Below are 17,875 nucleotides of genomic sequence, written 5' to 3' on the forward strand. Positions count from 1 at the left end.
ATTATTAAACATCTACTATATGTCAGGCATTTTGCTAAGGGTATACAAATAAGAAAAAAGACAGTTATTGCCCTCAACTTGCTTATAATCGAATAGAGAAACATTTTACATAAAAGGAAGCTGAATAAGTGGTGTGGGAAGGCACATGCTGAAGAAGGTATCCAGTTTTGGGGACATGGTGGAAATTAGTCCAAGGAGCATGACCCATGGGAAATGAAGTGCCAACTGACCTTAGAGCCCTGTTTAAGTGGAGGTTTTGAGAAGAGTTCTTTGTTTCACTTTTACTAAAGGTACTAATAAGGTATGAGTACACCAAAAACAAAGCAGTGTCATTGGATGATGAGTTTCCTGTGGATGAGATTTTCTAGGGATGAGATCATCATGGAGTACAGTGTGATTCTGACATTTCTACAAAGATTTTGTTGAAATAATACTAATATGAAATTGAATTATAAATTAGTAATTGTTGGTACCTTCTCGCTTGCCCTTTGGGTACAGCCACATGTTAGATATCATTTTTAATTATCCTAGAATCTTTATTTTTGAGATATCTTGAAATTTGATCCATTAGTGTGTTTAAAATTAAAATCCATAGTATAGATTTCTTCAATATGTTCAAGCCCAGTTGCTATTTTTATTTCTTCTTGTAGCTGGTCATGTATTATGTAGTGGAGTTTAATTTTGATGACTTCCTTGTAATTGATCATAAGACTACATCATTGTAGAAATGCTAGCCAAGCTGTTTCATTTTCTCTGTTAATTTTTCTCTTTTAGTTTAATCTGAAAGTATTGATCAATCTGGTTTTACTGAGTTTCATACCAACATTCTTGAAAACTGCTTTTCAGTATTTTAAAATATGATATTGCACATAATCTTCCATTGTCCTCCTTTATAGTTTGTAAATGAACTTGTATTCTAAATGGTGTTACTTTTAACTTGCCAGGACCCCCTTTATCATGAATATTTGTTGGCTGAGGCAGTTTCTGTTCTTTAAAAAAAAAAACTATTTTGATGAATTTTACATTGGTTATATGTCTTTGATTATATTCATTGGCAATAACTTGTTTAGTTCACTTTAAATCTGTTATAATTTCATATGATATCTTTTCCCATATTTATCTGTTCTTCCAAATTATTGAGAATTAGCTTTCTAAATTGGCATTGATTAGGACCTTTTCTTTAGTGGGGTTCTATAACTGCTCATAAATAATTAATTAATTCAGAAATGCTTTGCTTATTGATAACTAATTACTTTTTGTTTTGATGTAACCTGTTTTATTTTTTAATCTCTTAATCTGTTTATTCGAATTTTTATATATTAAAAAATTTTTTTTAATTTTTATTTTGAATATTTTTCCATGGTTACATGTTTCATGTTCTTTCCCTCTCCCCAAGCCCCCCTAAACTCCCTTATCTGATGCACAATTCCACTGGGTTTTACATGTATCACTGATCAAGACCTAATTCCATATTATTGGAGAGTTGGACTAGCATTATCATTTAGTGTCTTTATCCGCAATAATATTCCCATCAGCCCATGTGTTCAAGCAGTTGTTTTTCCTCTGTGTTTCTCCTCCCACAGTTCTTCCTCTGAATGTGGCTAGTTTTCTTTCTCAAAGTCCCTCAGCCTTGCTCTGGATTCTTTCATTGCTGCTAGTAGAAAAGTCTGTTATGTTCAATTGTAACACAGTGTATCAGTCTCTATGTATAATGTTCTCCTGGTTCTGCTCCTTTCACTCTGCATCAATTCCTGGAGGTTATTCCAGTTCACATGGAATTCCTCCAGTTCTTTATTCCTTTGAGCACAATAGTATTCCATCAACAACAGATACAACAATTTGTTCAACCATTCCCCAATTGAAGGACATTCTCTCATTTTCCAATTTTTTGCAACCACTAAGAGCGTGACTATAAATATTTTTATACAGGTCTTTTTCCTTATCTCTTTGGAGTATAAACCAAGCAGTGCTGTGGCTTAACCTATTTTATTTTATGATGTTTAGTATGTGTGTGATCTGATATTTTATAATTTTATGGTTTTAAAACATTTTAGTAATTTGCAAGTTTTTGGACTTTATTAATACCAAACTAGTTCTACTATTTTTCAAGTTTCCCTCATGCTTACTTTTGCATTGAATTGACCAAATATCAAGACATGGTGGTTATTTGGATGATCTTGTAACATTCTTTGTAGAGTTTCAGTTATCTTTACTAGTTACCAAATATGCAACACTATACAATAAAGACAATAAGTAATATATAATTGTGGCAAGAGAAAGGATAAATGGAAAATATATTTTGATTACATTAAAAAGCATATGCTTAATTAAAATAAATCAGTGTTATAATTATTGTTCATGTAGGTATTTCCATGTTTTTAAAAAAATTAACCTGCTTGTCATTTCTTATGGCAGAGTAATATTCCATCACAGTCATATACTATAACTTTTATTTAGTCATTCCCCAATTGATTTCCATTCTTTGCCACCACAAAGAGAGCTACTATAAATATTTTAGAATACATAGATTCTTTTTCTTTTTCTCTGATCACCTTAGGAAATAAACCTAATAGTGGTATTTGGGTCAAAAGGTGTACACAGTTCTTTAATTTTGGATTTAATTCCAGATTGCTCTCCACAATGGTTAGATCTATTCACAGTGTTTTAGTGTCTCCATTTTTGCACATCCCCTCCAAGAATTGTCATTATGATCTTCTATCATTTTAGCCAGTCTGATAGATATGAGATATCTCAGAGTTGTTTTGATTTCCATTTCTCTAATCAGTAATTACTTAAAGAATTTTTTCACATATTTATATTATAAATATAGATATGGGTTTGGTTTCTTCATCCCCAAACTATTCATATGTTCTAACCATTTGTAAATTGGAGGATGGTTCATATTCTTAAACATTTGACAAATTCATATACTTTATTCATTTATTTTTAAAAACTTTTACTTTATGTCTTAAAATCCATGCTAAATATTGGTTCCAAGGCAGAAGAACTGTAAGGAGTTAAGTAGCTTGGCCAAGTTCATATATATAAAAAGTGTCTGTGGTTATATTTGAACCCAGGACTTTTTAGTCTACAGGCCTGGCTCTCTATCCACTGAGCCTCATAGCTTCCCGTTTACATATTTTAGATATGAGACCACTGTCAGAGAAACAGTCTATAACTGTTTCCTAACTTACTGCTTTCCTTCTAATCTTGCTAATATTATTTGTACAAAAACACTTTAATCTATTGTATTAAAATTATCCATTCTATATCTCACAGTGCTTTCTATCATTTGTTTATTCATAAACTCTTCTCTTATCCACAAATATGATAGGACATATGTTCCTTGCTCTGTTGATTTGCTCATGATACCTTTCTTTATGCCTAGGTCATGCATCCATTTATTTATTTATTTATTTATTTATTTATTTTTTTTTTAGGCCCTTGTACTTCGGTGTATTGTCTCATAGGTGGAAGATTGGTAAGGGTGGGCAATGGGGGTCAAGTGACTTGCCCAGGGTCACACAGCTGGGAAGTGGCTGAGGCCGGGTTTGAACCTAAGACCTCCCATCTCTCTAGGCCTAACTCTCAATCCACTGAGCTACCCAGCTGCCCCCTCATGTATCCATTTTGATCATATGTTGATAAATCATGTAAGATATTGATCTATACCTAGCTTATGTCAGATTGCTTTCTAGTTTTCTCCCAAATTTTGACAGTTTAATTAATCCAAATTAATCCAAAATGTGGATCTTTACTTTTGTCAAATACAAGGTTACTATAATTTATTACAATAGTTTGATGTATGTGTCTGTTCCACTGATCTTTTCTATTTCTTAGCCAGTACCAGAGAGTTTTTTAATTGCTGCTTTGTAATACAGCTTAAAATCTGGTACTGCTATACCTTTTATATTTTTAAAAATCAATTCCTTTGATATTCTTGACCTTTTGTTTTTACAAACTTGTTTTTACAGTTGTATTATTTTAAATCAAAGGAAGCACAAAGAAGAATCACTGAATCTCAGCATTTGAAGGGCTATCTAATCATTCGTATAATTCAGAGACCTGCAGTATTGAATTACTGACAAGTAGGCGTCTAGCTTTTGCTGAAACGTTTCTAGTTAATTATTAAAATAATTTTGGAGAACAATTTGGAAGTATTTTTAAACATCTCTAAAATTGTACATACCTGAAGAAATCAAAGACAAAAGAAATGGACCTAATGAACTTAAATGCAGCTCTTTTTGTGGAAGCAAAGAATTGGAAAAAGAATACCCATCAGTCGGGGAATGGCTTAACAAATTATTGCATATGATTATTATTTTGGAATACTATTTTGCTGTAAGAAGTATCAAAAGGGTGATTTTTAGAAAAAACCTAGAAACACTAATATGAACTAATGCAAAGTGAAGTGAGTAGCACCAGGAGAGTATTGTTTATAGTAGCAGCAATATTGCATTGATGATCAGCTGTGAAAGATTTAGCTGCTCTCATCAGTACCAGGATCCACAACAATTCTAAAAGACTCATGATGAAAAATACTGTTTATCTCCAAAGAGAGAGAGAGAACTGATGAACTCTTTTTTTTTTAAACCCTTAACTGTTGTGTATTGGCTCCAAGGCAGAAGAGTGGTAAGGGTGGGCAATGGGGATCAAGTGACTTGCCCAGGGTCATACAGCTGGGAAGTGTCTGAGGCCGGATTTGAACCTAGGACCTCCCGTCTCTAGGCCTGACCCTCAACCCACTGAGCTACCCAGCTGCCCCTGAACTATTGAGTGCAGATTGAAATATATTTTTTTTAATTTTTCTTGCCTTTTTTCCCTCTTGTTGCAACATGGCTAATAAGGGAAATGTGTTCTACATGAGTTCACACATCTATAATGTTTATAACATTGCTTGCTTTTTCAGTGCTTGGGGAAGGGATTGAAGAGAATGAGAGAATTTGGAACTGGAAATTAAAAAATGAATATAAAAATACAGTTAAGGGGAAATCTATTATTTGCCCAAAGCACTAGTTCCATTTTATGGCAGTTATTATTGATAGAAAGTGTTTCCTTATCTCTACATTACATTTGCTCCATGCATCTTCAACCAGTTACTCTTAGTTCTGCCCTCTGGTGTCAAGAAGAACAAGCCTAATCCCTTTTCTTTGTGATAGCACTTCAAATACTTAGGCTATCTTGCCCTCTTCCCCAAATTTTTTCTAAACTAAGTTTTTGCCTGTTCTTTAATTCATTTCAATATTACATTACATTGAGTCACCTCACAATCTCAATTTTCATGTTCTGGATACTTTCCATTTTCTAAAATGTTCTATCCATAACTGAGTACTGTACTCAGATTAGTGTAATTAGAGCAAAATTTAGTTGTAATATCACCTCTTTAGTCCTTGGCATCACAACTTACTTAATGAAGCTTAATATTTTATTAGCTTCCTTGACTACTTTATTACATTTCTTCACTTATATTTAAGGTTCACGTAAACTATTTTTAATCTTGCCTATCTTGTTTTTGTGAAACTAATGCTTCTGAACCCAAATATAAGACTTTACATTCATCTTACTTTCTTAATAGAAAATTAGACTTTGTGTTTGATAAATAATTGTTACTAGATTAACTATCTTATTATATTCAGTTCCTATATTCTAGTCTATTGAGATATATTTCAATCTTTCTCAATCATCTATTGAATTAGCTAATCTAGTAAATTATTGTCATCTGCAAATTTGTTAATTTAATTTCTTTTCCTTTGTATTTGAAGGTCTTTTTCCTGATTGCTTGCAAAACTTATTGTTTCTGAATTCAATTGTTAAGTTTAATCACTTTTGAGTGTTGGAGTTTGTGGCCTTAGGCTTTTTTTTTTTTCTTCATGCAATCAATGGATTCTTTTATTTGGAATTTAGTTTTTTGTGTTTAAAAGTTCTGGGGACAAGAGCCATCCTCCAGTTTTGATAAAAGGGCAAAAAATATGAACAGACCATTTTTGGATGAAGAAATCAAAGCCTTATTGTATATAAGGTATATGAAAAAATGCTTTAAATCACTTCTGATTAGAGAAATGCAAATCAAAACAATTCTGAGATCTCATGCCCATCATATTGACTGAAATGACATAAAGGTAATATGAAAAATGTTGGAGGATATATGGAAAAATAGGGACATTAAGACATGATTGGTAGAGCTATGAACTGTTCCAACCATTTTAGTGAGCAATTTGGAATTACACTAAGAGAATTATAAAATTTTACAGAAGGAAAAGAACCCATATATTCCAAAAAATATATAGCAGCTCTCTGTGGTGGCAGAGGACTGGAAATTAAGGGGATGCCCATCAGTTGGTGAATGACTAATGAAATACTTATGAACCATAAGAAATGATGAACAGGTTAATTTTTTAAATATCTTGGAAAGAACTCCATGGGAGAATAAAGCAAGTAGAACCAAGAGAACATTATACACAACTACAGATTTAATACTTGAAGAATAACTTGTGAATGTTACCTCTAGAGGATTGAAAAATGGCATCATGAAAGATATAATTTATATCTAAGTTTTTGTCTCCTGGATGATGCCTTCTGTGATGCAGGGAGAGGATGAGATAGTAAATAAACTCTATTAATTAGAAAAAATTCTGGGCAGTTCTCTTGTGTTTTGTGCTTTATGGTGTTCAGATTTTTTTCTCTTAGCATGGTGTTTTGGAATATTTATGATCTTAAAGTTGTTTCTCTGAATCCTGTCTTTGAGAGCAGTATGTTTTGCTTACATAGTGAACATTTTTTTCTTTTAATATTATATTTTGCTTCTTCTATATTGTTTTTCACTTTTGCATTCCCATGCTATTATTCTCTCTTTTTTTGGGGGGGGGGTGGAACTTGACATTACATTTTTCCTAATCTGCCCCTTGATTTTGCTCTGCTGACTATAAATTCTACTCTCATAATTCTCATTTCTCTTTTAAATCACTCAGGAATAGCATCTTGTGGTTACATGTACTCCTCAAATTCCTTTGACTCTTGAAGTATTGTAGCATTTTCTTTTGTTTTGCAGTATTTATTCATAGATGCCCTAACTTTTTTTTATTCGATTTGGAGGTCATATCTCCTACTCTTAATGTTTTCCTTATTGATTTATCTGCTTCTCTTTAAGGTCTTAGTTTTCTTCTTCCTGAGGTCTTTGGTAATTTTAATCTTTTTTCTCACCTTTTGTTCAAGAACCTTATAAGAAACTTGAATCTAATTCTTTGCTGAAATCTGGGTAGAATATAGAATTTATCTGATCTACCAGTCAAATATGTCTTTCAAAAAAGGAAATGAATTTAATCTGAAACAATGCTATTAGTGATCATGGCTTTACTTTTTAAATTTTCTTGTTTATAGATGATCTCTTATTATCTCAGTAAGATCTCACCAGCCTTGGTAATTCAATTGATGACTATTTTTGCCTCTGATTAGAGGATGAGAACTTGAAATTTAAACTTCCATTTAAAGGGAGAGCTCAGTTGAGACATTTTTCCTTCTTTGACTTTTTCCATATTTGTACATCGGTACCTTCTCCTCTTTCTCCTCCCATCCTTCTCCTCATTTTCAGCTTTTTGTGTTTGTCTTTCCCCATTAAATTGTAATTTTTATTTGTATCTTTAGTGCCTAGCACCATGCCTAGCATATAATTGGTGCTTAATTAATATTTACTTAACATTGACAATCTCGTTAATATAGAGTTTTGCAAAGAATCGAAGGCAGTCATTGACTTATAGTTTGAAGATACCAATCTTCCTATTTTTATTTTAGTGATTGATCCAGTTAAATGTATGTGTATCAAATATGTCTGTAGTTGCTTTTGTTGTTATTGAATACATGGAAATGAGGATGAAGTTTTACTTCATTTCTTTGGTTTGAAATTGGGTAATTGTATTTCTATACAGGTCTTGGTGTACAGATGGAGAGCTTGAATTTACTAGAATTAATAGTTTTAAAATAATACTGGAAAATTTAATGTGAGGAAGCTTCATTTCCATATCCTTATTTTTGTAGTTAATTTGGAAGATCTTTAGTTTTTGGAGATGTTAGTTTGGTGCCATTCATAACAGTGAACTTACTTGATAAAAATAAAGATTGAAATATGACATTAGATTTATCAGCTAAGGAGATAATGAACTGATTTTGAAAATAGTACTTTGTCTAATTCCTTTGTTTCTAAATGATGTTTGAATAGACCTTTGATAATGAGAACTAAGAATATTTTGAAAGTTTGTACATAATAATATGAATTAATATTTATGTTAATTATGAAATATATCTTTGTATTTAACTAGCATCTGGAAATCAACAAGACCTTCCTTCAACAAAAAGTGAAGATTTGGGGAATGTTCAGGAGATGTCCACCAAAAGTCTTGTTGTAGGCCCTCTTGATCTTCGTTTGGATAGCAGCGCAATACATAGGATTTTAAAAATGATTGTTTGTGCCTTGGAACATGAATATGAACCTTATAGTAAGATAAAACCAGGTAAGTTGTTGACTTAATATTCATTCACTAGCTAGTTAAATTAGAATTGTTTTTATTTTCCCTCATTTTCCATTACTTTTCCTCAGATATTTTATTCATATGTTGTGAATTTTAAAATGTGGGATGCTCTTTATTCCTAGAAGTATTATTTGCTTTTAGTTTATAGGTGTGGGGCAAATGTTTAAATCAAGACAATTAGTATAGTAAATAAAACAGTGTGGAAAATTCCATGTTGTCCAATCCTGAAAAAAAAAATGGCCATATTATTTAAGTCATAGAAGTGAAAACTATTCTCATTACTTTATAGTCCTTCTGTGTCTATGTAGCCAATGAAAATTTTCTGCAAGATTCTTAGGGCTATGAATTTATAATGTAGGGAACTAATAAGTTTTAAGAAGTTTAATGTTTTATTCTAATAGGCTTTATCTGATGAAAGATAATTAATATTTGATATATTCCTAATAAGAGATAAGGCAAAACAACTATTACTTTGAACCTCATGGTCTTGTTAAAGTGACTATTTACATTAACCTACTAAGTATAAAATTGTGGATTATTGGTCAATTTCAGTATAATGTAACATGTGGGTAGGATAAACTTAATATTTATTCTTGCATGGTGATATATTAATTCTATTGGGAATAGATATGCATAGCATCACCCAAAACAATAAAATATGCCTTTTCTCATTAGTGATTCCAGTTTTCACCTCCACACATGCTGATTCCATCTCCACCATTCTTAAAATTTGCTTCTTATCTCTGTCTCTTGGAACCTCTAGCTTCCTTTAAGTTTCAGCTAAAGTGCCACTTCCTCTGTTGCCTTTTTTGATTCCCTTCATTGTATGTCTTCCCTAAAATAATTACTGCATATTTATTTGTACATATCCTGGATCTCCTTCAATATTATTATGGTTTGTCTCCAGTTCAGTGATCTCCAAATTTGGTCACTGTGACTTCAAACTAAGAGATTTTAATCAGTTAGGAGGCAGGAAGATAGGTCACATCTCACTTTTCCCATAATGGTCAGTCAAGGGTCTTCTTCACAACCATATCTACCATATTCCCCAATAATTTCCTACTCTGATTCTTTCTTCTACCACAAAAGCTTCCATTTCGTATTTCTGATCTGGATGTTGGCCGAGTTGTGAGCTAACTGCTACTTTGGCACTGACCATAGCTGCTACATAGGTGTCATTTGCAAAATGCTCAAAAGATGAAAATAAATTGCAGGTGCCCATATGAAAAGATTGTGTCAAGTAACTATAAGGAGAGAAATATGAATGAAAACAACACTCAGATAATTTTCACAGATGACAGAAGATGAGAATTGTTAGTATTAGAAGCTCTGTGTTAGAAAGACATACTCTTGGTGAGCAATGAATTGGTTCTATCATTATGGAAAAGAATTAGAGTTGTTCTTAAATATTCTTAATGATAACTAAAAATTCGATAAATTTTGACCCAAAGTTCCCAAATCTAGACAAAGAACTCCCAATTAACTGACTGACAAGCATTTATTAATCATCTTCTGTGTGTCAGATATGTCTTGGAAATATAAAGAAAAAGTCCCTTGGAATTTACATTCTAACAGGGGAGACAGTATACATGTAAATATCTATGTACAAAACATGCACAAATCCGTAACAACTTTTGGAGGGAGACATAAATAATTGAAGGGAAGCACAAAATACCTCTTGTAAAAGATATAAAGTTCTTGAGTTTAACCTTTTTTTTTTAAACTTTGATTTTATTTAAACCCAGAACCTCCCATCTCCATTCCTGGTTCTGTATCCACTAAGCCACCTAACTGCCCCCTTGAGTTTAATCTGGAAGGAAACAAGGTCTTTCAGGAAATGTAGATGTGGAGGAAGAGCATTCCAAGCATGAAGGACAGCATAGATTTGGGACATAGGAATGGAGTGTGCTGGAGTCAGCCTTAACTTGCTTGTGAGAGCAATTAAATTTTCAGTGTAAGCATTTGTACTTCAGAAATTGGCAGTCACCACATATCAAGGCTTATTTAAACACTTTCAAAAAAGTATTAATAATGCATATTAAATTTAAAAACATGTGTGCTTACATTTTTTTATCTTACAAGTCCAGTTAAACATTTACTTGCTCACCTCTGTGTTATTGCTCTATAAACATTACTTTAGCTCAACAAGAATACCATAGAAAACTGAAGGAATGAGATGATCATCTGAACAGAGACTTGGGGACTGAATAATGATGATGATGATAATGATAGCAATAACAATAACTTATATGTATATTGTACTTTAAGGTTTACAGAATTTTTCATATCCATTATCTCATTTGAGCCTCACAGTACTGCATATAGTAGTATGACGAAAAGCAACATAACTTGTATGATGAGACTAAATGTATGCAAAGAAATAATGTGTATTTAAGCTGATAAATTAGGCTGGAGTCACGCCACAAAGAGTTTTATGCATCTAAATGATAAAGGGAACCAGGTATATATGAATATCTAGCAAAAAAGATGCAGAAAGAAAGTTTGGACAGGTAGGAGAAGGACCATGAGAGAGTAGTATTACAAAACCCTAGAGATCAGTGAGTACTTGGGGAGAGGGTACTCTGTGCTGAGCAGAGCTCAAGAAGGATGAGGTTTGGGAAAAATCCATTAGATTTGCAAATTAAGAGATCATTGGAAACTCTGAAGAAGACAATTTCAGTTGAGTATTATGGTCAGAAACCACAACATACCGGATTCAGAAATAAGAGGAAAAAAATTGGACACAGAAGGGAGAAGAAACTTTTTCTTCAAGTTTGACAGAGAAAGGGTAAAAGCTGAAGGAACATGGTAGAGTTTAGTGAAAGTTTTTTTTTTTGAAGGATATGGGAGACTTGGTCTTGTTCGTAGTCACTGGAAAGGAACCTGGTTAGTAAAAAAAAATGAGAATGTAAAACCTTAATACAAAAAGAATGAGTTCAGCTCAGTGAAAATTAGTTTGGATCTAAGCAGTCTAGTTTTTATTGTATAATTTGTGTTTGTAAAAGAAAAAAATAATTTTAGGTCTTCATGGATACCATACACAAATAGCTTTAGGAAAATAATTTTTTAATAATAAAAAATTCTACCACAGTTATAGAAAAAATTTAGTCTTTTTTGTAATGACATAATTGACAAAAATTTTCTACCTTCTATTTTGTTTTTCTTGCTGAATTTTCATTATATTATGTTTTAGATGTTGTGGATGAAAATAGAACCATACCAAACATTGAAGAAGTGGCATCTCTGGAGGAGTATATTCCTACTCGACTCACTTGTGTTACTATTCTTAAATGTACTGTTACAGTCTTCATGGCTGAATTCAACTTATTAGGTCATTTGCTTCCTGTTATTATGGGTGAAAAGGTATTGACAATATTTATAGCTTATTTTTCTATATGTTTTATGTTTCACATGTAGCATTTTAAACTATGTATACTGTTTTTATGTTATACTAATATGTGTAATATGTTAATATGTAATACTTATAAATGTTATGCTAATAAAACATTACTAAATAGTGATCTTTTACACTAAGAATTATCAAAGAAGTATGATAGGAATTTTGAACTAATACATTCATAGTATTAATGATATATTGTGTGCTTTCTAGAATTCTTTTAAAAAACATTGGCCTCCAGAGGGTCTTCACCTCTCTTCTGTGTACTTGTAAACCAGCTGAAATGGCAGATTAGGGCTATCTGGATGTGAACTTTTCAACCTCAAAGCAGTTGCTAGATTTTTAGTCATTTTCATCAGGAAAAGAGAAGAGGTAAAAATTGTTTTTATGTCATAGATAACCATATAGAAATGGTTGCTGGAGCTACATTACTAGACCATTTTAGGTCAAAGAAGGGGTAAGGATGTCAGCCCTACTCTTCTGGAATGTTCCACACTCATGATCTTTGTCTGAGGGGAAAAGTTTTTGAATATAGCTAAATCAAATACAGAAATTCCCCAAGGCCTTCTTTTGGTAGTGAAGATCTTTTATCTTCTTCAGCTCACTGATCTTCTCTCTTTGTTAGTTTTTTCTTTTTGATCTGTTTAGATATGTTGGTGCATATATCTTTACTAAGTAGGACCTCTTTAAGGTCATTTTAAGCACTTAGCACCTATAATAGGTGGAAGAAACAGTCTGGAGCTTCAGGAGTTTATTGTTAAATCTTTGGCTATCATATTCTCTGCCTTTCTTGGTGCTGCTCAGGAAGATATAAGGAGATAAGTACCTGTGAAAATATACAACTATCCCTTTTGCAATGTCTTCACAAATCTACAGAAACATTTATTAAAATGTTTGCTCCGATGTTTATTACATTATGAAATTATCAGATTTCTTTTGTATTTAAATAATTACAGTACTTTTCAGTGTTGCCATCATTTCTGATAACTTTAATATTTGGTTGCATTCCAATTGCTATTCTTTGTGAATCCTCATTGGCCAGAGGCTGCTGTTGTGGTATCATTTGCCACTTTCATGGCTTTCTTCCTGGCTCATATTCTGAAATGGATATTCCTAAACTTCTATAGGGAAGGCAACTAGAGCTGTTGCAGAAAATTGGGTTGTGTGGAGGTTAAAATTAAGTTATTTCTTTGAAGTCAGGTTGGCTTAGTTATTTCTCATGTATTCTAGGGACCTCATTGACACTTAGTTTGTACTTCTTGATGTCAATTTATGGTAATTTGGAATCCTCTAAAATAATGCTAAAAACTCAAATAGAAATGGATTCCTGCCAACACATATTGACTTAGAACACCACAAATTAACACCATCCGTGCCATATTATATTTTTTATTTTGTTAAACATCTCCCAATTACATTTTAATCTGGTTTGGGCTATCCTCAGAAGGACCTATTATAATGAGTTTGATTCTTTGCTCTTTGTGCTTAAGACCAAAGACTATGCTTCTTCTGTAGTTATGTCTCTAATGTAGTATTCTTACAACATATAAAGCAATTTCTGCACCCTATAGGAAGTGATAGAATTGTTATTATTTTCATTTTAGAGATGATGAAATCAAGACTCAGGGCAATTAAGTGACTTGCCTTTTGATAAATAATAGAAAAACTAAGATTAAAAGCCAAGTCATCTGATGTTTAATCTAGTACCCTTTTGATTATACCATATTGCCTCAGTTTAATTTTGAATTGATGTGATACTACTGAAAATTGGATTAATTTAAAACTTTTCATTGATACATTGATTGTTACAGACTGTCTTTTGCCATTTTTTTGCATCCTCAGCATAGTTCCTGGCACAAATGCAGGTGTGTAATTTGTTGTTTGACTAGATGCTATAGTTCTGAAATATAAATTGAATTATTCATTTACTTTTTTTTTGTTTTTAGAACTCCAGTAGCTTCATGAATACCACAAACTTTCAGCCATTACGGCCTTTGCCTTGTATTCAGATACTTGTAGATAAAATTAATTTGGAACATTCTGTGCCTATGTATGCTGAACAGTTGGTACACGCAGTCAGTAGCCTTAGCCAGCCTTCTGACAACCTGCTACATAACTGCTATGCCCACTGCTACCTTAAGGTAAGAAATGTGAACTATTTTAATATTCTATGGAAACACTATTCATAATAAATTCAAAGTAGCCCTTTAATATAGACTATATAATATATTTTTGTGAACGCTTTCATTGAAAAAATATACCTCAAAGCTCAGACTTTTTATTTGAGGGCCAGTTGATTTTACTTTTCAACTCTGTTTCCACTTATTTAATGGATGGTAATTTCTTAAGGCAAAGGGATAATCTTTCTCTAATCCTTTTAAGTCAGGTTGTAAAGGAAGTATTATTGGGGGTGGTCACTGTTGGCCAATCTCCTCCCTGTTCTGATCTTTTTATATTACAAGTAATCAATCCCAGGGCAGGTGCATAAAAAGATACATTTATTGCTCAACACTTGAATCTATTTGCTAAACAAACACAGATGTATAGTCTAAGCAGAGACAGTGTATTATACCTAAGGAAATACCAGGTTTATGTAAAGAGGAAACTGTAAAAACAAACAGTAAATTGAAGAAAAACTAACTACTTGGAAACTCTAAACTTCAGGTAAATTACTGAGAGATTAGGAGACTACACAAGTAGATCACTTGTCTTTATTGGTGCACTTATATGTATTGTAGCTTTAAACTTTTAAAAAATTTATAAATTAGTGCTGTGAAAATAAGCCAATATATGTTATTTTTTACTTTATCTCCCCTGCTATATATTAATGAATGATGTTACAGTGACACAGTTTACAGACTCTACAGAGGAGAATCTATTATTTTACAAAGTCTGAACTGTGCAGTGTGCAGTTAGGATGGGGTAAACTGCTCTAAGGTCCCCCTACTCGACCCTGAAAAAAGTGTTCTAATGCTAATGATTAACAACTACCCACCTCTTTTGCGAGGATAAAATGAGATATTTGTGAAGTGCTTTGCAAACTTTAAAACTATAAATGTTAGTAAATATTTTATTATTGTTGTAATTGCCATTATCCTCATCCTCCCTTTCTGGTGGATATAATTGAAAATTTGTTTATTTGCATGTAGGCACTCTGCTTTTCTATACCCATAAGGATACTCATCATTCATTTTCAGTAATTATAACAGTAAGAGCTAACATTTATATAGTACTTTGTGCTAGACATTATGCTAAGCACTTTGAAGTTATTATTCTGTTTGATCATGATAAAATTCAATTTTGATTGAACTTCAAATTTGATCATGATCAAAATCATTGAGACCATGCTCTCATTTATTTATTTTATTTTTAAGCCCTTACCTTCTGTCTTGGAAGGAATAACATTTCTTATTTCCAAGGCAGAAGAGTGATAAGGCCTAGGCTATGGAGGTTAAGTGTCTTGCCCATGGTCACACGGCTAATAAGTATCTAAGACTAGATTTGAATCCAAGGACTTCACTTCCTTTGAGCCTGCTCTTAGTCCACTGAGCTACCTAGCTTCTCTTGGTCATATTAAATTTTTTTAAACATTCTTAAATTCCTGCCTTTGTGTGTAGAGCTCAGTGAGAGGTCCTGGGAAGTTAACCAAGTATAGATGGGACATTGCCTCTGTTCCACTAAAGCTTTCAACAAAGACCAGAATGAACAGAACAATGGATTTGGAATTAGGAGAACATACACACTTCTTAGATCTTGGTTTTTGTGTTCTCAGGGTCTAGTGTCTAGCACAGAGCAAGGACTAAACAAAGGCCAATTAATTGGTTATGAAATTATCAGTAAGTCAGCCTGTAAGAGTCCAAGTTGTTTATTAATTACTACTACCAACTAGTAATTATCAGAATGTCTTTTTTTTTATTTAAAATTTTTTTGTTGTCATGTAAAACACACTTCCATATTCATTATTGTTGTAAGAATGAAGTTGTACATAACCAGAACTCCAAAATAAAACAAAAAATAAACTGATGTGAAAGATGACTCCTATAGCTCTTTCTTTGGAGGTGGATAGATTTCCCCATCATAAGTCTTTCAGAGATTGTTCCAGTTCATTGCATTGCTGAGAGTAGCCAAGTTTTCACAGATAATCATTGTCTGATATTGCTGTTAATATGTACAATGTTCTCCTAATTTTGCTTATTTTGCTATTCATCAGTTCCCATGTGTCTTTCCAGCTTTTTCTGAAATCATCTTCTTATCATTTCTTATAGATCAAAAGTATTTTATTACCAACATGTACCACAGTTTGTTCAACCATTCCCCGATTGATGGATATCCCCATAGTTGCCAATTCTTTGCCACTACAAAAAAGAGCTGGTATAAATGATTTTGTACAAGTAGGTCCTTTCCCCTTTTTTATTATCTTTTTGGGATATAGACCCAGGAGTGGTATTACTAGATCAAAGGGCATGCATAGTTTTTAAGCTCTTCGGATATAATTCCAGACTGCCCTCCAGAATAGTTGGATCAGTTCATTACTGTATCAATAAGCATTAGTGTTCCAATTTTGCCACATCCCCCCAACATTTATCACATTCCTTTACTGCCATATTGCCAAGTCTGATAGGTGTGAGGTGGTACCTCAGCATTGTTTTAATTTGCATTTGTCTAATCATGAATAATTTAGAACATTTTTTCATGATTATTGATGGCTTTGATTTCTTCATCTCAAAATTGCTTGTTCATATCCTTTGACCACTTGTAAATTGGGGAATAGCTTGTATTTGTATGAATATGACTTAGTTCTTTATCCATTCTAGAAATTAGACCTTTATCAGAGCGCATTTTTTTCCTAGCTTGTTGTTTCCCTTCTAATTTTGGTTAAATTAATTTTGCTTTTACAAAGGCTTTTTAATTTAATGTAATAAAATTATTCATTTTATATCTTATAATACTCTCTGTCTCTTGTTTGGTCATAAAATCTTCCCTTCTCCAAAGATTGGTCTGGTAAACTATTCTGTGTTCCCCCAATTTAGTTATGGTATCACTCATTATATCCAAATCATATGTCCATTTTTACTTTATCTTGATATATGGTATTAGATATTGATCTCTACCTAGCTTCTACCCACTGTTTTCTAATTTTCCCAGCAGTTTTTTTTTAATTTAAACATTTATTAATAATCATTTTTAACAAGGTTACATGATTCATGCTCCTACTTTCACCTTCACCCCCCGCAATCCTCCCAACCATGGCCGACGCACATTTCCACTGGTTTTATCATGTGTCCTTGATCAAGACCTATTTCCAAATTGTTGGTGGTTGCATTGGTGTGGTAGTTTCGAGTCCACATCCCCAGTCATGTCCACCCCGACCCATGCGTTCAAGCAGTTGCTTTTCTTATATGTTTCCTCTCCTGCAGTCCTTCCTCTGAATGTGGGTAGCATCTTTACCATAAATCCCTCAGAATTGTCCTGGGTCAATGTATTGCTGCTGGTATAGAGGTCCATTACATTCGATTTTGCCACAGAATGTCAGTCTCTGTGTATAGAGTTCTTCTGGCTCTGCTCCTTTCGCTCTGCATCAGTTCCCGGAGGTCTCTCCAGTTCGCCTGGAACTTCTCCGGTTTATTATTCCTTTTAGCACAATAGTATTCCATCACCCGCATATACCACAGTTTGTTCAGCCATTCCCCAATTGAAGGACATCCCCTCCTTTTCCAGTTTGTTGCCACCACAAAAAGCGCAGCTATGAATATTTTCGTATAAGTCTGTTTATCTATGATCTCTTTGGGGTACAAACCCAACAATGGTATGGCTGGATCAAAGGGCAGGCATTCTTTTATAGCCCTTTGAGCATGATTCCAAATTGCCAGCCAGAATGGCTGGATCAGTTCACAGCTCCACCAGCAACGCATTAATGTCCCAATTTTGCCACATCCCCTCCAACATTCATTACTCT

General features: G+C 33.0%; 1 protein-coding gene across 3 annotated transcripts in view; it reads left to right on the top strand.

Annotated features, from left to right (window-relative positions):
* VPS13B (vacuolar protein sorting 13 homolog B) overlaps positions 1–17,875 on the top strand; it is a 1,074,400-nt gene that overhangs the window by 114,553 nt on the left and 941,972 nt on the right. For all 3 annotated transcript variants that reach the window (XM_044668639.1, XM_044668631.1, XM_044668624.1), the window contains exons 12-14: positions 8,313–8,504; positions 11,716–11,885; positions 13,866–14,060. In XM_044668639.1, coding sequence (XP_044524574.1) covers positions 8,313–8,504; positions 11,716–11,885; positions 13,866–14,060 — 557 coding nt within the window. The remainder of the gene's footprint in view (positions 1–8,312; positions 8,505–11,715; positions 11,886–13,865; positions 14,061–17,875) is intronic.

Source organism: Gracilinanus agilis, chromosome 1, assembly GCF_016433145.1.
Source record: "Gracilinanus agilis isolate LMUSP501 chromosome 1, AgileGrace, whole genome shotgun sequence".
Lineage (NCBI taxonomy): Eukaryota > Metazoa > Chordata > Mammalia > Didelphimorphia > Didelphidae > Gracilinanus > Gracilinanus agilis.